The sequence below is a fragment of the Rhipicephalus sanguineus genome, chromosome 5 (genome assembly GCF_013339695.2).
Source record: "Rhipicephalus sanguineus isolate Rsan-2018 chromosome 5, BIME_Rsan_1.4, whole genome shotgun sequence".
In the NCBI taxonomy this organism is placed as follows: domain Eukaryota; kingdom Metazoa; phylum Arthropoda; class Arachnida; order Ixodida; family Ixodidae; genus Rhipicephalus; species Rhipicephalus sanguineus.
In genome coordinates, this window is record NC_051180.1 from 186,981,496 (window position 1) to 187,005,059 (window position 23,564).

The 23,564-nt window shown below is 45.7% G+C and overlaps 1 protein-coding gene across 2 annotated transcripts in view; it reads right to left on the bottom strand.

The window, feature by feature from the left end:
- Nucleotides 1-6,843: 6,843 nt before the first annotated feature.
- The window catches only part of LOC119394517 (metaxin-2), an 85,038-nt gene continuing 68,317 nt past the window's right edge, over nucleotides 6,844-23,564 (bottom strand). For both annotated transcript variants that reach the window (XM_049415805.1, XM_037661841.2), the window contains 2 exons: nucleotides 21,964-22,040; nucleotides 6,844-7,105 (listed from right to left, as the gene is read on the bottom strand). In XM_049415805.1, the coding sequence (XP_049271762.1) occupies nucleotides 6,952-7,105; nucleotides 21,964-22,040 (231 nt within the window). In that variant the 3' untranslated portion in view covers nucleotides 6,844-6,951. The remainder of the gene's footprint in view (nucleotides 7,106-21,963; nucleotides 22,041-23,564) is intronic.

Consider the following 23,564-nt stretch of genomic DNA (forward strand, 5'->3'; position numbering starts at 1 on the left):
GTGCTTGGCGAAGCGGCTGTTGAAAAAGAAATAAATATGCTATAAAAGGCTGGCAAGCAGGTATTTTAATACCCTCACTTTGCATTGCACGTGTGAATACTGAGCGCAGACTTATGGAGCGATTTTCACATGTGCCTGAGGAAAACTACTCAGTGTTTTCATCTCTATGGAATGAGCTCAACAAAGAAAGCACTGAGTCTATGCATTGATGTAGAAAAAGAAAAGATATCTATACCACGCAACAAAGTTTTCTTGCAGGGAGGTTGGTTTGTTGTGAACTCATACTGAGCTCCCCAAACACTAGAGGAGTAAGGACGGAAACAGGACAGAGTACAAACTATTTATACTGTGAGATGCCAAAAGCCATTTTCACTGCTCTATCTCCCTGTTTCTTCATTTTGCGTTTGTGCAGCATGCTATCAGTTCATCCATACCATGTAAACAGTGCACTCAGACATTTTTACTGGAAAGCATGCAAAATGCTTCTCTATGAGTGCAAGCTAACAACATTTTTTTTCCCCTAGAGTACATTTCCTGCATTTAAGGTTTACGCACAGCAATTGTTCTCATAGCACTGGTAATTGAAAAACAGCTGTGGCATTTCTACCTGCTGTTCTAATTTCAGAGAACAATCTGCTCGAGTGTGCAGGTGTAGAATACAAAATAGTACCGCTCTTTGTTTTTATTTTTTGCAAGCTATTCGTGCAGTATTACAGTGGCACCACCAACCAAATATTCTGTACCCTTTCATTCCAAGCAGAAAGGTGAAACAGATCCTTGTTCGGTACACCTACCTTCCACACTAGGGGGGCAGTCTCAGCAGCAGGGACGGCAGCTCGCTTGCAGTAAACTGGTTGTCTGCAATTAAAGTACTCGAACTTAGTCACCCTACGGTGAAAAAACAGCTGGTAGAGTAAATACACTTGCAAGCTTTTAAAGGCATGGCACTAAGCTTAATAAATGTGCTTGCTTTTAATCTCCACTAAATTATAATTACAGATAATTACATATATCCCGACAATATTCTCTGAATTAAAACTTGATATATGAAACACAACTCGATCGAGTTCTTGTTTTTCCACTGCTTTTGCGATTCGAAACGATATTGAAAGCTTATAAGGAATTATGGTGTATAAACGCTAAGCGCAAACAGCGCATTGAAAAAAAATACAGAAAAGTGAAAGGGTGGCGGTGGGGATGGGTCCAGATTAGAGAGGGAAAAAAAAAGTGGCCCCGCGCGATAAGCGCGGCCTGTTTCATGAACATCCAAAACCGAGCTTGGCCATGCCTTCGCCCGTTGGAAGCATCACGAGGGAGTAATGAAGAGATAAGCGAAACTGTTTCCGGGAGCTTCCCGAGAGCGAAAGGGGGCAGGTGGGTATCACGCTTGGTTCAAGGTCCCCCGTCGAGCAGCGCGGCAAGGTACGCCGAAGGGAAGGAATGCGGACAATTTACGGCGACAAAAATCCGAGCAGGCGGTCGGTGTGTAAACAGACACACAGATGAGGAACGCGGTGGTTTTCACTTGTGCAACACCGCAGCACACATTTGAATCTGAGGGCAGTGTCCCGAGTTCGCTACTGGGGCCTCCGCAATAACTTTGCGAGCGATACTTTCGTCGGCTACGAGCACCACCCATAAACTACACGGACATGATGTATACGCACGCATTAAAGCGCTTAAAAAAACAGCTGCAGCGAGCACAACAACTATCCCACTCCGTTAATGTTACTAGCACGCATAAGTTAAAGTAACACGTAACAAAACACCCTGAAGACACGGTTGCATGACACGGTAATCCGAATTGGTTAGATTTCATGAGATAGTAGAGGTAACGTCAGGCAGTGAGGCACGCACATATATACTAACGTGAGCAACCACAACTAGCGAACAGCTCCGCTTTTGAGAGGTGACGCGCGTCGAGCCACAAACTGCAGCCCGCCCACTAATTTTAACTTATTATCGTAACCATTTCTCAAACAGATAGCTGCAGCAACGGATGGCAGCAAGAAAATTCGCTGTTCATTCAGCAGTTTCAAATCATAACGGTCAACGACAGTCAAATCAAAACTTTGCGAACATCTTGGGAAATATATAATAGTGAACGTATAAATACCTGTGGTCAGCAGGGATTCTGAAGAAGTGTTCGCCTTCATTCCCCGAGGAATCGCACCACTTCACGCCGCAATAAAGGTGCGACATCGCTGCTCCTCGCTGCGGTGGTAAAGTTTGCGTTTCTACGCGCTCTCGTGCTTGCGCGTCGTCTGCTTGTGCGCTGCGCAGGCGTGATGGCGGCGGTGCCTAGCGGAGCCACGCACAGTCATGTTTACAAAACTTCTTTAAAACTTTGCCTTGTAATACTCGTAGCTGGTTATAGTTTAATGCAGAAGCACGTTTTTATTTACTACTGTGTACTACCGTGGCCGCGTTATTTTATTTTAATTAGGCTTACTGAGGCCTTCAATCCCCGCCCGTACCAGGTTCGCTGCAATCGTTTCGACGGTAGCGACGCCCCATGGCTCGGACGCCAAACTGCCATCATGCCTCGGGCCTGGCTGCGGAGGCCGGTTGCCTCAGTGTTGTCTGACTTGTCGCTATATAAACTGTAGACTCGTGTACATATTTTCTCTCTTCTCGATCCTCTGGGTCTGATGTAAATAAACATCCGTCCTTCTGTACGAGCGTCTCTCCTCTCTGCAAGGGATGGGTCCGGTGACGAGGGCCAGCTACCAAACGTAACCGGTCGGACCCGAGACTCAACAGCGTACGTTCGCGCGAGACGACGCGAGCACCACCACGTGACTCTATTCCATCAATAGGGACGCTCCCAGTTCATGTCTATCCTCGCTGGAAAACTCTGGTGGAAAGATAAAATAATGTCACGGCTTTTAGTTTTATATTCTGGTGATTTAGTGGCAGCAGTATCTGCTTGAGAAGCGGCGTTCAGCCAACGTTTATCGTTTCGCACGGCGGTGGTGCGATCGCAGTATCTTGTATCTAAGATACACGATACATACTTCAATGTATCGGAAATACAGATACTGATACGCGTCTTGCGAGATTTATCGCGATACAGATACAAGATACCCAAAGAGTATCTAAGATAGTGTCTAAGATACATGTATCTTCGATACTGCCCAGCACTGGCCTTTATCCCTTTCTCGTTCTCCAGCTTACAGCAATGCAATCATATGATTCCAAAAAAAACGCTTGTTCTGCTAGCGTGCCTGGATAGTCGAGTGGTTACGACGCTCGCCTTTGGACTGTGGGTACCTCAATTCGAATCCCACCTCGCAAAAAAAAAAAATGTTTTTATTTATTCTCCTCCTCCTCACGTTCCTCCAAGCGTTGCTAGGCGACGCATTTTTACGTCATCGCTCGACGGAGTTTCGCGACCACCAAGCTCGAGCTTAAACAGCTCCGCTGTTAAAAAAGGAAAAATAAACAAATAAAATAACTAACGGAATAATTACTTGTCTTAGTCTTTGTACGTACAGTCTGAATCACACTTCTCTTCAGCCACCGTTTACTGCAGAAAAAAAAAAACAAATATGAAGTGACCGATGCCGTACTGACACCAAACAGTCAGACCGCATATGCTCGATCATTGTGCTATAATTCAAGCACGAACGGAAGCAGTTGCGGAAGGCACCAGCGTCCACAACCATGTGCTCAATCGCTGTGTGATTCAGGCTGTAGCTACATATTTCCCTCAAAATATTTGCAAAATGAAAACACGCGTACAGCCGCGCTCAAGTTCTGCATTAGAGAGCACAGTAATACCATGAGGATTTTTTTCAGCAGCACCGCATTCAAGGAGCCGCTGCCGATTTCGGAAGAACGTGTCTGTACTGCAAAAAAAAATCGGCAGATCCCACGCATTGTGGGAATCGATGTAAAGCGAAGCAGAAAGCAAACAGCTACATACACCGTCTTGTTTGTCATTGAGGTTAATGAAGTCATTCATGTCGTGACATCTAGTTCGCTATATATCGCGAGATTGTCATACATGCATGCGTGTACAATTTGGCATATGCCATGCTAATGAAACATATATTCTTCTACATGTATACGATGCGTGACCTGGCATGCGTGTCGTGATTTATGTTCGTCACGCACTCCTGTCATGCCATACCAATTTAGGTACATATCCAGTTAACAAAACGGCCGCGAGTGCACCGTGAGCGTGGCGTCTAAGTCATACCCTATATGACATGCACTTCACGATTTTCGTGTTACCACCTGTTATTTATGTTCGTCATACAGTCACGTAGCGCAATACCAATTTTGGTGTATATGAAGCTAGCGAAACGGCCGCCAGCGCACCGTGGGCGTGTCAGGTATGTCATGCTTTACATGACATGCGTTTCAAGATTTCATGTTAACTCCTGTTTGTGTTCGTCACATAATGATGTCGCGCAATACCAATTTTGGTGTCGATCAATCCAGCGAAACAGCCGCCAGCGCACCATGAGCGTGGCACGTAAGTCATGTTGTACATGACATGCGTGTCATGATTTTCAAGTTAACTCCTGTTATTTGTGTTCATCACATAGTCACGTCGCGCAATACCAATTTTGGTGTATATCAAGCTAGCGAAACGGCCTCCTGCGCACCATGAGCATGGCACCAGTCATGCTTTACATAACATGCGTGTCATAATTTTCATGTTAACTCCTGTTATTTGTGTTCTTCACATAGTCATGTCGAGCAATACCAATTTTGGTGTCGATCAAGCTAGCGAAGCGCCCTCCAGCAAACCATGACCGTTGCACGTAAGTCATGCTTTACATAACATGCATGTCATGATTTTCATGTTAACTCCTGTTATTTGTGTTCGTCACATAGTCATGCCGCGCAATACCAATTTTGGTGTTGATCAAGCTAGCGAAGCAGCCGCCAGCGCACCATGAGCATGGCACGTAAGTCATGCTGTACATGACATGCGTGTCATGATTTTCATGTTACATCATTATTTGTGTTAGTCAAACAGTTACGTCACGCAATACCAATTTTGGTGTATACCAAGCTAGCGAAACGCCGCCAGCGCACCATGAGCGTGGCATGTAAATCATGCTTTATATGACATGCGTGTCATGATTTTCATGTTAACTCCTGTTATTTGTGTTCTTCACATAGTCATGTCGAGCAATACCAATTTTGGTGTCGATCAAGCTAGCGAAGAGCCCTCCAGCAAACCATGACCGTGGCACGTAAGTCATGCTTTACATAACATGCGTGTCATAATTTTCATGTTAACTCCTGTTATTTGTGTTCGTCACATAGTCATGCCGCGCAATACCAATTTTGGTGTTGATCAAGCTAGCGAAGCAGCCGCCAGCGCACCACGAGCGTGGCACGTAAGTCATGCTGTACATGACATGCGTGTCATGATTTTCATGTTACATCATTATTTGTGTTTGTCAAACAGTTACGTCACGCAATACCAATTTTGGTGTATACCAAGCTAGCGAAACGCCGCCAGCGCACCATGAGCGTGGCATGTAAATCATGCTTTATATGACATGCGTGTCATGATTTTCATGTTAACTCCTGTTATTTGTGTTCTTCACATAGTCATGTCGAGCAATACCAATTTTGGTGTCGATCACGCTAGCGAAGCGCCCTCCAGCAAACCATGACCGTGGCACGTAAGTCATGCTTTACATAACATGTGTGTCATGATTTTCATGTTAACTCCTGTTATTTGTGTTCGTCACATAGTCACGCCGCGCAATACCAATTTTGGTGTTGATCAAGCTAGCGAAGCAGCCGCCAGCGCACCATGAGCGTGGCACGTAAGTCATGCTGTACATGACATGCGTGCCATGATTTTTATGTTACATCATTATTTGTGTTTGTCAGACAGTTACGTCACGCAATGCGAATTTTGGTGTATACAAAGCTATCGAAACGCCGCCAGCGCACCATGAGCGTGGCATGTAAATCATGCTTTATATGACATGCGTGTCATGATTTTCATGTTAACTCCTGTTATTTGTGTTCGTCACACAGTCACGTCGCGAGATGAAAATTTTGGTGTATATCAAACTAGCCTAACGGCCGCCAGCGCAGCATGAGTGTGGTACGTAAGTCATGCTGTACATGACATTCGTGTCATGATTTTCATATTAACTCCTGTTATTTATGTTCGTCACACAGTCACGCCGCGCAATATCAATTTTGGTGTATATCAAGCTAGTGAAACGGCCACGAGCGCACCATGAGCGTGGCATGTAGATCATGCTGCACATGACATGCGTGTGATGATTTGCACTTTACGACCTGTCACTTGTGCTCGTCATACACTCTTGTCACGCCATACTAATTTTGGTATATATCGAATTAACGAAACTGCCGCAAGAGCACCAAGACAGTGGCATGTAAATCATGTCGTTCATGACATGGCTTTCATGATTTTCATGTTATGACCTGTCATTTATGTTCGTCATAAAGTCATGTTACGTCATACCAATTTTGGTGTACTTCCTATTAACGAAACGGCCAGGAGAGCACAAAGTCGTAGGCGGACGGACAGACAGACAGACAGACAGACAGACAGATAGATAGATAGATACGCTCAAAGTCACAGAAGTTCACTAGGAAATGCTTCGCATTTAAAATAAAATTATGATGATGATGTGTGACATCGCTTTGACTGCTCCTTGTATGGTATAAGAAGAACCAATTAAGCACCCGATTTATTGAAGAACCTTATTGAAAAAACAAATCCAAGGAAATCACTGCACAAGGAGTACGTACGCCAATAATTTTTCTTATTCGTTATTTTTATTTTTTGTATCGTCATGCATTGAGGCAGCACTGTAAATAATGCAATACAGCTCATCAACAACATGTCTATTTATCGAGGAGGAAGAGCACAGCACAAGGGAAATAAAAGTTCCCTGCAGTAATTCTGGTGATCACAATTTCAAGCTGTTAAAGTACACGCTACGAATCAGCAAAGTACTGTGATTCAACTCGGTGACACAGGTCGACTAAGTTGCTGAACCCACTGACAATCTGGCCCAACCGCCCATCAACAAGCTCCGTCGTCATCAGGCAATACAGGTGACCAAAGGTCAAGGCATCCAATTCAGTTGGCCTGCAAAAATAACAATTTGCATGATTATTCGCAGCAACAAAATAAATCACTCAATTAAACCGAATGTGGTCAAGTTCGAAACGGTGAGGACATACATTCCAAGGCGAACAGAAGTATTCTCGAATCATATAAGCGAAAACGCCACCTAGCGAGAGCGCGCGAAACAGGCTATCGAGGTCCACATAGCAGGCGACATTCATTTTCGCACGCGCGGTAGCAGTTCTAGCGGATCGATTCGTCGTCGGCAAAAGAAGGCATATGCAGTTTTTCTGCGTTTCACTAGGCACATCGGCGAGGATGATGGGATAGTATATTTTCACAAGTTTTCGCTTTTTGAGTGAACGGCGAAGAACGGTGAAAGAAATAACCAGCCTCCACATCGGCGAAGTTACTCTGACAATAGTTGTTTGCTCTCGGCACTTGAAAATCAAGTAATACTTCGCTAAGCTAAAAATTTGTTGCACTCTTTGAACGATATCAACGAATCATACGAATAACACAGCTGGAATGAATCGAAATCAGTTTATTGGGACGTCCCGAAGCGACTCGAGCTATGAGAGCAGTGGCGTAAATCCGGAACAATCACAAGGGGGGACACAGATCTTGCCATGGTGGCCATTTTGTTTTTTATAAATATAGGTTCTATTTTATTTACACAAGAACAAAATGATGCTTTGAAATAAAATTTTAAAAACTAGCCTCGGGTCCTAGCTCGCGTATTGCGTTGTTCTATAGAGTCTTCTCTGAACCAGTCGAGCGGCAGTTGCGATTTCAGTAGTCTTACACCTGAAGGAGTACTCAACACAGGTAACACAACAATATAAACAGCCATTTGAAAAAGCTGACTGCGCTATATTTAACTGTCAAGCAATTCAAGTGTATGATGTTTGAAAGACAAATCTTAAGGGAGGACACATTCAAGGGGTGCCTCCCCCCCCAACCTGAACACAAGGGAGGTCAGGTCCCCCCTGACCCCCCCCCCCTCCCGCGATTTATGCAAATGTATGGGACACTGCAGTGGAGGGCTCCGAATAATCTCGACCAGCTGGGTTTCTGACATCGCACAGTGCGCAGGCATCTAGCATTTCGCCTCCATCGAAATGCGACCTCCGCAACTGGGATTGAACCCTCGCCTTTCGGGTCAGCAGTTGCTCACCGTAACCAGTGCCACAGCGGCGGAGAGAGACAGATATTTTGAGCAGGCGCCCTGTGCGCCCAAGGTGGGTGACCTCCTTATAGCAGGTAGCCGCGGGCCTTCGCCATTTCTCGTGCCCGTTGAGCCAGGCTTCGCTGATTCTTCAGGTCTGGGCCCGATAGCTTGGCCTCGCACCATTCTTCGGTTAGTGTAGCGGTGCTAGGGTTTTGTATGCATCCCCATACCATATGGCATAGAGTGTCCGGGTCATCACAGTACTTGCAGTTGTACGAGTGCTCAGTCGGTGAGATGGTGAAGTAATATATGGTGAACATAAGTGCTTGTTTGCAATTCCCTGAGGGTTACCGCCTCTTCCCTAGTTAGGCTGGGGTGAGCTGGCGGAAAAGTTCTTCGGCCTAGCATATAGTGCTGTAAGATGTTGCTGTACTTTTTGGGTACATATTCCTTCCTCCTTAGTGGGTCTGTGGCGGCAGACAAAATCGAAATATTCGTAGCGCTGGTGTCAGCGTGCTTGCTGCATGCGCGGGCGTCAATGTCTCGTACACGCACTGGGGATGGCATCTGAGAAATAATTGACAGTTATAGTTTAGCGGGCTCAGCAGAATAGCGGGATCGAAATGCGCATGCACAGTACACTGAACGACCCGTAGCGTTTACCGCACGCACGCTATTTTTCAGATTTACCGTTACCGTATTTGCGTCGTTAAAGGGACCGACAACTGCCCAGAATATGAAATGAGTTGACTCCACTGATGTAAAGATTGTCCGTCGCATTGGCTCAAACCAACCCTGTTTTTTTCGTGAGAGATGGATTTATATTTTTATTTCTTAATTGAAAGTCGCGAAAAATGACCTGTGGCGCCTCTGGCGGCAAAAACATGAATGATCCAATAAAGACGGCCACGTGGCCGTTGATTGCTGTACGCGGTCGTCGATATTTTTGTTAGTATTGAAATATTGTTCGTTTCTTTATATTAAAAGGTATTACTCAATAATAATGCACATATAGGCCTGCGTTAGTAATAAGCATTAAAGTGGCGCTGCCTTTGCGTGACGTAATGATCCCATGCTCGTCAGCGCGTCTAGAGCAACTTTTCAGCGTGCTCATGCAACCGTGCACGTAGTTTCCAGGTCGCTAAGATTTTGGAGCGACATAGTTTCGCTACCTACACCTCGTCTCAGAAATGCGCGCTGCGACTCGGCGCGGCCGCGCATATGCGTAGTGACGTTTTCGATGACTTGGCTCGGCTCGTGCATCGAGAGAGTAACGACGCCGGGATAAGCCACCCATGACATAGGCGCAGGCAACCTTGGACACGTGCACACAACGCAGTACAAATACAGGGAAGGTGTATAATGCCCAAGGAGGATACGAGTGAAGCCGGCCGTCGCCATCTTGCCAGAGGCAGAAAGCGCGCTCCACGCCGTCGCGCACTGCTGCTTGCGTGCGTTATTTGACGCTGTGGGCATGTAAACACCAACGGTTTGACGATGGTTGCCTCTTGTGTCGCTTATGGACGTGCAAACAGGCTGAAGAAAGGTTGTGGCCTCACATTCTGCCCGTAAGTACGCGAAAATGTCTTCAATTGAGCCATTCCGCTCGCGTTACTGAGGGGTGCTAACTTCGCGCCGGATTGCTTTGACTGCTTACTAGAAGCCGTTTTTTTTCTCAGACTCGAGCATACGTAAATGGGCTGAGAGATCCGGCAGGAAGTGCAGTGACAGAAGAACTGAAAAAAAAAAAAGCTGGATTTGTTGGCTTTTTGATATGCATATGGGAACCACCGAAAGAATACTTGACGAGGTTGTTGGCCAGGATCAGCTGAAATACTTGCTGACAGACAAACGCAGTCAATGCCGAAAACCTCTTTGGGTTAATACGTGGATGAGGCGGACATAACAATGCAACAGCTGTATACAAGCACCTGTTGGTTCAGACGGATGCTATAGTTCAGGAAACTGTTCCTAAGACATTGTCTACATCTGGAATGCAGCCACTTGAATACAGTAGACTCTCAGTAAATGGAACCTGAAGGGACCAGGAAAATGTATTCCGTTTAACAGGAGCTCCGTTTACTGAGAGATGAACAGGGGGACAGAATCCAAGTATGAAACCAATCGTGTTAGATGCAGTTGTTCCGTTTAAGCAGCAGTTCCGTTTAAGAGATTTCCGTTTACTGAGAGTCTACTGTATATCTTGTATGCAGCCGCACTCATTCACATGCGCAGATCATCAGCCCTGCAGGCCGATACTGACCCGAAAGCCTCTCTGATTTTGCCGGTTTTGTGGTGCCATACATAGCAGGCTTCAATGCTCGAAAAGTTCGTGCAACAACTACATGTGAGCAGTGCATCACAGCCCTGCACTCAGGTGAGTTGCCCCTTTGATTAAATGGAAGAGCAGAGGTGGAACTATTTCACCATCGTAAGACGTAACTGACATGTGTGAAGAAGTAGAGAAAGGACTGGTACCTACAGGATGAATGTGATGCCATCATAACGGTGAATTATGGCAAAACACCTCATCTTGGAACTTGTCCTGGTAGCTTCCTCCGAGAAAAAGTGGTTCCATAAACTGGAGCAGCACATCCTTCACTTCGACCCGCTTGAATGTTTACAATTTGTGCAAGAAAATAGCTGAGGAATACGTAAAAGTGAGTATACGCCACATGACGAAGGAACGAAACGGAGAATGGATCAATAAAAGGTGAGACCACCTCTATCAAGGGCAATTTTACCTTCGGTAGGGCACCGGTCATCATGTTTTTCAACGTGCGTCTGATTTAAGCGTCTCTACCTAATGCATGTGCAGGCAAATTCACTTCTATATATGCCACTTGGCTGCTTACAAGTCGGAAATAAATGTTTGCAACGAGAACTACTTGATTTCATTGCTTTACAAACGTGAGCAACTTCATCGGCAGTGCCAAGAAGCGTGCGTGGGGCAGCGATTCGCTCCTTTCTGCCACTGGCAAGATGGCTGCCGTGCGCTCGGCGCGGCTTCACTCTCTCCAATAGGGGCGCATAGGCGGCTTCCACTCCAGCAAGTTCTATGTGTCCTCCTTGATAATGCCACATCATCTCATTGTAACAGCTTGTTATTTTCAAAAATAGTTGAAAAGCTATAAATAAAGATGGTTAAGCATAGTTACAGGAACTCCTGCGAAAGCAGAACGACGATAGCTTTCACAAATCGTGAAAAGGGCTGGCGGCATTGCTATCAATTCTCAGCGTTGCTGGAGGAAAGCTGCATCCGTGTTTAGAGCCTTTAAAGGAGTCCTGACACAAAAATTTTCGCCCCGCGTTTTTTTGCTGAAATGTGTTGCTGGGGGCCTGTTAGTCATAACACGGCACATCGTTTGCTGCAGCGCGCGACAGATGATTAATTACAAGCTCCTCATTACCGACACAGCCTCAGTTTCGGTTTGACAGAGCTCCAAAAACGACAAGCCGCCGGGTGCGACTATCACCACCTAGCGAGTGAAACGCTCGGTCAAGTGAGCACACAGAACAGTGACACGTTTCCGCGCGGTCTGTCGTCACCGGGCTCATCATCGTCTGATGGCGACGATTTTCTTGCGGTGGCGATGGAAGGAATTTTCGACGTGGCGAATCACTTCAGGTTTGATCCGCTGGTGAGGAGCGCTTCGTCAGGAAGCGCGTCAAAACAGAAATGGCGGCTACGACGTCATCATAACTTGTACCGCCTGCATTAGTTACGTAGGGGAAGTAGGGGGGTCACCTCGGGTCACCTCAGAGGGTGTCAATGCACCCGGTGCGGCCTACAATGCTGGATCGCGCTCGCGAACTTCAAAATTCATATAAAATACCTTCCAAGCTTTATTCGCTGTCGATATTTTGCAGATGGTACACGCACGTACACGAGAATCGATCCAGCCGGCTATCTCGGCCGCGAAATTTTGTGTCAGTACCCCTTTAAGATCGAAAAATACTGCTTGTAAAATAACTACGTGCTTTTGAGATTAACTACTGCAGCTACAAACACTGCGAAGGGTGAGCTTTCTGTCGTGTCGTAAAAAAATGGGTCGAGAAAAATCAGTTGTCGGTCCCTTTAATGTAGTGTACGTAAAACACGGCGGCGGTTTTGGACGCCCGCTTCGAACTGAATTTAGCGTTGATGTCGCCGGATCCACTTCTTTAAAGAACGGCTATTTGGGCTAGTTGGTTAAAGTGCATATCGAAAGGTTTGCAGCGCAAGCATGGTAGTGCTGAAGGAAAGACATAAAAGCTGGGTCGAGATACGGTGCGGATGTGGTGTTATCAGCCCCATGCAAAGTTGGCCAGATATGTAGGTTGATAGATGAACGCCTCAGTGAAATGTCAAGTATAAGGGGACGGGCATGCGCAGTGAAACATGCAAATAAATTTGTAGAATGCTCCGTGGGCGTGGTGTATAGGCTTTCTTTAACGTGTGGGCGCAGTTACATGGGACAGACTGGACGTTGTATAAGAGGTTAGCGTAACATAAGAATGACCTATGCAAAGGGGTAAGTTCCAACCTTGTGATGCACTGCAAAAGTTGCAGCTGTCAGCCTCAATTTCAAGCTGGGAGTATGTTCGAACGCCATAAAGACAAACTAACACAGAAAATTACTTAGGCGTATTATATTCGGAAATATGATGGCGAATGCGTGAGCCAGGCTTCGGTGGCCTTGCATGAAAAAGAATTCGTGCTTTTGGATAAGGGTTAGTCTGTTAATAGTTATCATTGTGCCTTAGTTTTATCGGACATGCCACCGAAATGTGTCACGTTACTGATGTCTGCTTGAAAAAGTTTTTACCTCTGTGTATATATATGTACATGGGCAGTGCCTCCTCTATAACTTTCAGTGCCTGGTAGAACACCCTCCCGCGGCCGTCGGCGCTTGCGTTTCCCCCGCTCGCCGCGACTGCGTGGTGGCGCTGTGCAAACAGGGTCGGGCGCTGAGCCGGTAGTGCTGGTGCGGGCGCGGCCTAGAGCGCTTGTTTGCTTTGCTCTGCCTTGACACGTGCGGTTGGGTTTAGCGAGTTGAATGCGATGGAAGATTTTTTGATCCTTTGTCGTGACCACGTAGCTTGCATGAATTGCGATGTCGTACTGCTGCGTGCCGCTGTGCAAGTCGGACGAAAAAAAGAAAGTGCCCGGACTGTATCCATCTGACCAGCTCCTTTTTGTCCTTGATACTTTGCGAGCTTTTGCAGACGGTGCGCTCAAAGGCAACCCAACTTTGGCGAAGCCGTTCAGTACCTTGACAAAGTACACAGTTCCAGCCCTCTGTGCATCAAGGCTCCTTAAATGCCAGAGTGATGGCAGCTATGACCACAGGGTGCGACACGTGAACCTCATATGTATTTACTTCCTCAAGCCACTCCTCTCGAACTATGCGTTTAAAGGGACACTAAAGAGAAACAATGAATCGGTTTAGATCGATAAATTGTGCTCCGAGAACTAATGTCGTTAACTTCGCCATCACTATAGGTTTATTAATAGAGGAGAAAATCGAGTTCAAAGTTTTATTAGGGTGATTCCACGTAAGATCGAACAATCGATGGCTGGTCGACCTCTCAAATTTGTTTCAAAATTTTATATATTATTGCCTGATGACTGGAAAGAAGAGATCCGCAATTTGTTTTGCCAACAAAAATTTTTTCGAAGCACAGGAAATCAATAATGACGAAGAGGCGGAGTACAGCGCTCATCCGCTCTGCTGTTTTGGCCAACTTTCGTTATGAATTGCACAAAATATATCAAAGTTAGGTAGCTGAAATTTCTTTAACTAAATATATGCATGTTTTTGCTTCTGCTCAGGTATTTTTAGTTTTGATGTGTAGTGTAGATCTTTTTATAAAAAACCTCAAAATAGTCCCAGGAGACGTTATTTTCTTTACTTTGAAGGTCTTTATCTCGAAAAATCCTTGTAGCAGAGCGACAAAAATTGCGCATTACGTTCTTCGCATCCTTATCTACCAAACTGCCGAATCTTATATTTATATAACTTTTCAGTAAAGAGACATGATCGGGCTACGTTAAAGAAAACACCGGACAATGAAAACTTCTGACAACAATTAAAAAAAAAACCCATTTTTCATATTTCTTAAACTTTGTCCACTTATTGTCCTCCACATCAGCTTTCATAATCATTGAAAACATGTAGCATAATGTCGTTGCACTAATAGTTACGACCCCTCCAATGAGACCCTTGGGCAAGGATTGGCAATTCCGACTTCTTGCCCAGCAAGTGTATAAAATGCAGGCAGGATTGAATTGCTTTTTTATTAAAAGGCCAGCAGGTACCGAAAAAGGTGTCGCCGGCACTGAAGACGTTAATTTTGAAATTATTTGGTCACTGCAGCAGCCACGAGCGCGGGGCTAGCGAGCAGGCGCGCGCGCACCCGAGATGCTCGTTGTAAGAGACGGCGCAGTGAGAGCTCGTTTCCGCGTCCTCAGACCGATTGAGTTCGAAACAGCAACACCTCCCGGGTGACTTGAACGGACGTGCACTGGAGCTTCGCTATTCTATCCGCCCTCTGTTCGCATCGCAGCTAGGCGCTGATAACAAGGCAGAGATGGAAGCAAGATGAGAACTCTATAAGGGAGCTATGAGCACTCGCTTCACGCACGCTGCTGCCAGAGAAACTGCGCTGCGCCAGTTGCGATCAGTGGAAAGCATTAACGTGGCGCTCCAGTGGCAAAGCAAAATATGGAATGTCAAAGGAAAGAAAAGCAAAACTATCGGTAACCGGACGCGCTTGCCTATTTTAGATGTCGGCAGCAGACGGCCTGAACTAGCCGCGCGTTCAGAGCTCTGTTCACACTTCATTCGGCGTGGATAGTTCTTGTGCTTTGCTCTTACTCTACTCCTCCTGTGCGTCTCATGGCGAGAAGGTATAGCTCGGAATGAGTGATGATGGCATATACTGTTGACGACGAAAAATAAAGTTAGTTGAAAGTTTGCGCTCGTCCGAGTCTCCTGAGTCCGTGTTTTTATGTGTGTGCGCATCAGTATTCTTTCCTTGCAAGTATGAACCAACTCGCCCAGCAGCAAGTTTTATTGGGTGGAACGTAGACTGATTTTGAATCGGGTTTTGTATAAGCTTGCTCCGCGGCCGAGTGCCAACAGCAACAGCAACTGCGGGTTTTGCCAAGTCTTGTGTTTGTTGCGAGCGAGCTCAAGAGCTTAGCGGTCGAGTAGGCCTTGCTTCTACCGATCATTGTCAGCATCTCAAGATATCCTGAAGTCGAGAAAATCGGGAAACGAAACTAGCAGCCGCACCTGCGCAAGTGATGCGCGGGCAGCGAGCGAAAGACCGCGAAACCCTGTTTGGGTGGCGGCGCCTGGCGGTGACCGGTTGTACTCGCGCCGACGGTCGCGCCTTTTGTTCTCCTCCCCATCCACCAGGCACTGAAAGTTATGGAGGAGGCACTGACATGGGTGTCGTGAACAATAAACCAGTTGGTAGTCAGCGCTCGTGTCGTCACTCTTTGCTTTCCGTTCCTCACTTTTACGTCTTTCTTTCAGCACTACCGTGCCTGCGCTGCAAACCTTTCAATATCCACTTCTTTCGTGGCAAACGACTGCTGCGTGAAGTCACCAGAATTGGTACTGTAGCCTGACGTCAAGCTAGTGTCGATGAAGATAGGTGAACTCTAAAAGAACTTGTTGTTGGGCTAGTTGGTAGATCATTTCCAAAACTTAATTAGAGCGCAACCACACGACACATTCACACACCCACACACCCAGACATGAGCGCTGTACGTGGTTGATGTCTGGGTGTGTGGGTGTGTGAATGTGTCGTGTGGTTGCGCTCTAATTAAGTTTTGGAGAAGATAGGTGAGCCACGGAAAAATTGACTTTATTATCGAAATAAAATATCTTATCAGCGTTTGCTGAGCTTCACATTTGCTCAGCACCGTCTCTGCATACAGGAGATTTGTATGACAGAGTAAATAAACTCGCTTTTGAAAAAAGGTGTCGGTACCCCTTTAAAGTGCAATACACAGTAATGGGCATGTTACCAGTAAAATGTATCAGTGTTACAGTTACAGTTACCTAAGCCAAAAAAGTAGCTCTGTTACAGTTACAGTGTTTCTAAAAGTAACCTGTTACAGTTACAGTTACTCTGGAAAAGTAACGTCATTACTTTTCCGTTACTGTATAAAATATGTAATAGATCACAAACCAAATTATGGAATTTATTTAATTAAAACGTACGAACGCATGCGGGTAGTTAAAATTGCATGAGGTAAAACACTAAACGAAGGAAACCTAAAAGGTGGCCCAACACCAGCATTTTTTGTGTAGGCCTCATTTTCTTGCATCATATTCTTTGTTCATGCACCATTGGTGAAAATGGACTCTATTTGCAAATAATAATAATAAATACCCTTCGATACTAAAAGTGGAAAATGTAGTTGATGCACTGGAACGACAGCATTATCCTAGGACGTTCATTAGCGATACCCAGAAGCGCATGCGAAGGGGAACGGAGAATGCGTCACAAGTGAAGACGACATCCATTGTGTTTATTCCCTATGTTCAAGGTGCACCAGACCCTGTTCGGATACACCTTGTTCCCCTGGGCGCAAAGCTCTCCTTGGAATATGTGTTCGTGAAACCCAAAGGCCGCACACCTGTGGACGATCAGAGTGGGGTGATCTACAAGCACGATATGGGGATTGCAACGCGACTTACATCGGCGAAACGGGCAGGAAAGGATAGACAAACGGGATATTGCTAAAGCAATCCATGCAACGCATCTAAGAAGGAGCTTGTTGAACACTGCTGGACAACTGGACATTGCTTTGACCTAAACAATGCGATGACGCTGGCTTGCGAACGGTGTTGGGGGTGGAGAAAACTCCTGGAATCGCGGATTATTCGCCGCGGCACATTGGCTTGCTACAACAACCGTGGCCCCCTACCAGACGTTTACAAAGACATGCATGACTAGTGCACTAGTCAACCTCAGCTCATTTTCTTTTCCTTTTTTGTTGCCAGAGTATCCTGAGGATATGCCACCTGCATAGGTCATTTTGTTAATAATTGTTGTCGGAGTAAACCTTTTACAATCAGTTCCAAAGAGCTTTTTAAAAATGCTTCGCTAGATATTTTCTGGCTCTCACCTGTTTTGCGCTCTGCTGCTTTCTAGCCACCTGTCAACACGATAAGCTCGGAGGCTCGGATGAAGGAGACTTTAAGCTTCGCGTCCTAATGATCCACCGGTACACCAAGAGCAGAGCTAGCAGCTCAAGTAACAAAAAGGATATATATATCGAAAAAAAAAAAAAACGGACGTGACCTTAGTAAGCTGTTTAGTGGCAACATGATTGATTTACGACATTTAGTTTGGAAGTACAGTCGAGCGTGACTTGAAGGTTATCGCGCATGCGTCGACCGAGAACTATAACAGCGCCACGTCCCAGAATCCTCTTTCGAGGAGAGGGAATATCAGGCAAGCTCCACTCACTCTCTTTGCTGTTCCTCAAGCTGCCAGCACTCCCATCTGAGGAAGGCATATTTTCATTTCCTTTTTCTTTTTTTTTATGGAGACACAATGTGCTTTGTTGAACTTGGCCAGCCGTTCAAACGAAGCAGTGCCAAGCACCAGCTTTACCAGATCTTCCCCAGGAATATTGTTATCCGCGGGGATAAGAGCCAACAAATAATACACTTGATCGCAAAAAAAATGGAAAGCTTAAAATAGAGAGCAGGGTGTACAGTTCGTCGTAGGGGTGATTGTTGTAGCATATGGAACAGCGAACGAGGCAGCGAAGACTGCATAATCTTGATTTTCACTGTTCCGAAACGTGCCGCTAGGCTGGTCGATGCTCGCGCGATAACCTTCAAATTGCGCTCGACTGTAAGCTTGAAGTTGCATTAAAAACCAACCTCGGTCTTCTCCAGGGAAGACAATCCTCTTAGCGACCTCCCCTCCTAAACTGCGAGGGGAGAGGTGTTGTGGAAAGGTGAAAGTGGAGAGGATATAAGAAAGTAACTGTAACAGTATTTCTTGTTACAGTTACTGTGTGCAATACACAGTCATGGGCATGAGTAACAGTGTTACAGTTACAAGTTCCTCTAACTTAAAAGTAACTAATGACAGTTACAAGTTACTGAAAAAATGCCACGCCTGCACGGAAAGCGCAGCACAGTCACAGCGAAAGCTCGAAGAGCGGCATTTCTAGAGCCCGTTATAAACTCTCTTGTGGCTACTAATACAACTACACTAGCAACGTACCCACTACGCCACAAATGATAATTTTTGTGAGGTTGGAAGCACCCACCACGACATTACTAGTCATTCTGCGGAGAAGCGAGGTGCCATCTGTAAATCATTATGTGCAGTTTCTTGATGCGACGGCTGATGACGATGAAAAATTATGACTGAGCCTTTTGTAATGGGTTGGAAGCTTTAAATGACCCACTAGTTACGTAATTTGCATTGTGTGACACCCGGCCGTTATTTCATTCTCCCACCACGCTTTATAACATACGCTAACTTGAGAAAGAGGTAGAGAGAGGGAATTAACTTTATTGAGACCCTCAGGAAATGGATCATGGGAGCCTTATGGGCTTCCTTGGCAGCCAATAGAAGTGCACTTGCGAGGAACCCACGACGCTATACATCATAATTTTTGTGAAGGAAGGAAGCAGTCACTACGCAATTTTTCGTCATTCCGCGCAGAACCGTGGTACCTACTAAACACCTGTAAGGCATTTTGTGCACTTTGTTGATGCTTTGGCTAATGACGATGAAGAATTATGGCAGAGCCCTTTGTAATGGGTTGGAAGCATTCAACAACTCACTCGTTGCGCAATTCGCGTTGTGTGATGCCTGGTTACAGAATTCGCATTGTGTGACACTTGGTTGTTATTTTACTCTTCTACCACGCTACATTACATATGTTAATGTGGTTCCTTCCCAACATGAAGACTGTATAGGGTCTTTTTGCAAAGCAGTTTCAAGCAGCAGCATGGCTCTAGGAGGAGGAGGAGGAGGAAGAAAAAGGGAAAGACAGGGAGGTTAGCCAGTTCTCAGACTGGCTGGCTACCCTGTGCTGAGGAAGGGGGAGTGAAAGATGATAGAAAAGAGATGTTACAAAAAGGAGAAAAAACAAAGAACAATAGTACGATAAACGACACTGCTTAAAGTCTGTCTATGAGACTAGTTTTGCGGAAAAAGCGCAATAACGCTTTCAAAGCTTTCCGTGCCGAGGATGGTTTCGGCATGGCTCTAAGGTAGGATACTGGGCTCCCACGCAGAAGGCCCAGGTTCGAACCTCGTCCCATTCTGGAAATTTTTTCTTATTTCGAGCAATAGTGGTTACGGACACCGGCGGCGGCTGCGGCGGACAACTACGGTGCCAAAAACGGCCCTTGTTGTGATCTCATAACAGCTTTCGCTGTAATAAAGTAGCTAGTTACCAGTAACGCATTACTAGTAACTAGTTACTGCCCAAGACTAGCAATACAGATGAGTTGCAAAAGACTGCAAGGCAGCTTACCTGCACAACAAAAATTCATGCACAATTGCAGTGCCTCCCCTCCTTGCTAAAACGCCGCCATTGTGCATGAGTTTTTGTTGTGCAGGAAAGCTGCCTAGTAGTTTTTGCAACTCGTCTATAAGCAGCTGAAAGTATTGCATGTTTCTCTCCCTCTTCCACCATCAGTGGCACTACGGCCTTGTTGTAAAAATATTTCCTATGCATCATCCTTTTTCTTTGTCAAAAAACTTTGGCTTAAACTTTCTTGGCAAACTTAGGTACCCTGACAGTTACTCGGCAACATTCTGTTCACGCTTTCCAGGTGGACGTTGTAGACCTTGCTCGAGCTGAATGAGTGAGCCCAAATATTTCATTTCAATAAAATGAAATGAAAGGTTCAAACTTTATCATGACGTAAAAAGAAAAGCATACCTGCCAAGTTTGGAGAAACGGAATCTGGGAGATTTACTCAACGGGGGGGGGGGGGTTATAAAGTATGCCGACCGCGGGCGGGGGGTACTGCGATAGCAATTATATGGACATTAGGCAGTTATAGAATAGCGTACGCAAAGCCTTGTGTTGGCTTTTCGCGCAACTGCGCATGCGTCGTACGCTAACTGCTTGCGGGCTCCCGTGACAGAAATAGCGGGCCGCAAACGCTAACTTAGCGTACGCTAATCTAAAACTGCCTACTGTCAGCGGGATTTTGCGGTCGCCGCTGATCTGTACAGAGTCCAAACCGATAACATCGCTTATGCATCGTCTGTTTCACGTGCGAGTAAAAGCGCGCTAGCGCTAGGGACGAACGAGGTTGAAGCAGAGATGAAACGACCAGGCCGTCACCGTCGCGCGAAGGGCACATGCGATAACATCACTCCGCGTGCGAGGCCTGTCGTCGCTTGCTTACCAGTTATTTCGTCGGGCAAGGGACCATAAGGGGCACCGTTGAAACGGGGACAGTCGCGATCTCGACAGACATCGGTAACGGCTACCCTTTTAAGTGCTGGTCTCTCCACTTAAAGCAGTAGTGACACAAAATTTTGAGGGCGAGATAACTTGTGGGATAGATTTTTTAAATTGCGTGTAGCGCATCTGTACGCGAAACGTCCCACCTCGCGTCACGACATCAAACAACAGCCACCTGCATCACGAGCTTGTGTTGGCGCCATAATTCTTGCGAGCGCTCTCTCCGAGCGAAAACGGAGCGCATCTTTTTTATGTACTTATGTACGCATCACAGGCAAGACGCGGCTGCAGCGCTATGACACGTTTGCGTTGGCAGCACTGCGGCACAAAGTGCACAGCTACTTCATGCGCAATGAAACTGAGTTGAACGTTTCTACCATTGTTAAAAAAAAAAAAGAAGAAGAATCCTTTCTACTACGTGGCCAGACAACTCTGCTCATGTGGCCAGACAAAGCACTGGACGCGCGGGGCAAAACTGGATTTCTGGGAGATTTTCCTATGACCCGTACAACCGGGAGAAACGTTCAAAATCCGGGAGTCTCCCGGGTAATCCGGGAGACTTGGCAGGTATGGAAAAGCTGGATTATGCAGAGAGAAGTATTAATGTTAATATGACACACCTCTGAGATTTGTCATGTAGTCTGGTGAGGGAGCCCGAACTAAATAACTGTACTTTCAAACACAGGATGACATTGGCACAATTGTTGACATGAAGCAAGATGACAGAATTATGTGCTATATAGTGAATTTCTATGTCCCATTGAGCATGCTTGTCCAATTTGTGTATGTCTACAGAAAAAAGGAATGCTGTGAACGGCTGCTGAATTGCATGTGACAAAATTCCTTTACACGTTTCTGGTGGCACATCCTGCTACCTGCTGAGGTGCACATCCGCGTAAAATGAAACAGATGAGGCTGAGTTTGTGGACTGTACACACATTGCCTAATGGGTGCAAAATTCATGGTGCCTATTTTCAGCACCCCACAAACCCTGTGAGAGTGCTGTCCGATAATTTCATGGCTGAGGCTGACTTGGCAAAAATGACAAGCCCAAGTCCATCAACTATGACGGAAGATGACCACTCGGCAAAAGCCTAATGATGCATATTTCTGAATTAGCAGGACATACAGCAGTGCATGGATACCCTCACGTTGCACGATTTTGTACATTCCTTCTCATTACTTCCGACACTCCAAATAATTGTTAAAAGGTTAAGCAATTGCTAAAGCAGGTGCTCAAGAACTACTCACTTGTCTCCGAAGAAGTAATTGCTTTGGCCCAAGCGTTCAGACAGTGCAGCACAACATGACTGCACTTCTTCAAACACCTTGACATGGAGATATAAAAAGAACACAAGCACAGCTTACAACACTAAGAGGCAGAACAGAAGAGGAAAAGACATCACTACTTCACTACTTGGCTATTCATTTTGGAAATGTGAACAAATGAGTCATTCAGAGAACGAGCTAGCAAGATTTATCACAACTGTAACCCACATCTACAGTGACCACTTTTCGAGTTACGACAAGGGTACATGCATGCCGACCAGCCAAGTTCAAATAAAATGGTGAAAGTTAATTTCAGAATTCAAATGACCAAAATCTGGGCTCACATAAAGGTGTGGGTGACAGTGGGGACCGTTAGTCATGGTCAGTGACCAAAAGATTAGACTGGGCAGAGCTGAATTAACACTTTTATTATCATCACCAATGCACGTAGGGCAATAGGAACATTTTAGGTACGTGTGATATCATTTGCACAGTTCAAAGAAAAAGCCCCAATGAAACCAAGCTCACAATACCATGGTATTATGCCGCACGTACAACCTAATTATATCGACTTTCAAATCTGGTGCACTTGGAATTTTTTTTTTGCGATAGGACTTAGAGGAACAATCCTAGCGAAAAACTTATAGGACTCATTCATTGCCATTCTCATGGCCCTAAGCATTGGCATTGTTGTGATGTCCTGTATAAAGTCCAACTGCAATAAAATCCTGCTGTGCCACGTGCATGGCTCGCTGTTTGATCAAAGAAAAGCATGCTGCACCATTTTCACACGCTGGTCAGGAAAGTGAAATGGGAATTGAGTGTGCGCTACTACAGGGAGGGTTTAAGGTTGATTAAGGTGGGTTCACACAACGAATCGATCCGCGGATGGCTGAGTCACATGACAGGAGAACTGTGAGCAGCCCGCTTGTGCCGTACACACACATAGGCCAGAAAGAGGGGAGAAAGCACGGGTTGAGGCCGGTTGAAACTGCAAACGATGCCGCACGCGTTTTCAAACAGAAACCCCATGTTCAAAGAGCCACCAGTGTGCTTGGCTGCCAAAAAGAAAAAAAGATCACTACCCTTACACCCTGTGGGGACAGTTGACCAGCGAAGCTGAAAGGGGTGGCCAGGGGTTTATCGCTGGGTTTATCATGGAGCCATTTCACTCTGTGAAGGTGGACAGCCAGCGAAGCTGTGTAGCACACAACACAGAGGTGACAATGAATTCTGATAAAAGGTACAGAAAGGTAGAGAAAGACCCTTTTTAATGTAGCGTATGCTCCTTTAACGCAAGGCGTGTTGTTGGGCTAGTCGGTTCATGATTTTGAGAAGGTTTTAAACTGCGCAAAGAAGACAAGATGAAAACAGGAATGCATACGCACAAGCGCAGAAGAACTTCCAACTGACTTTATCTATGGAAAGCAGGTGATTTATAGGTTCTTCAAAATAACAAAACATAAGAGCAAGGAACAATTGAAATGATGCTGTTAAAAACAACAACAAGAAAGCATGTGCATCACGTACGTGGGAGTGACCTGATGTGTCCATCTAAGAATTCTATTTCATCCCTTGATAGT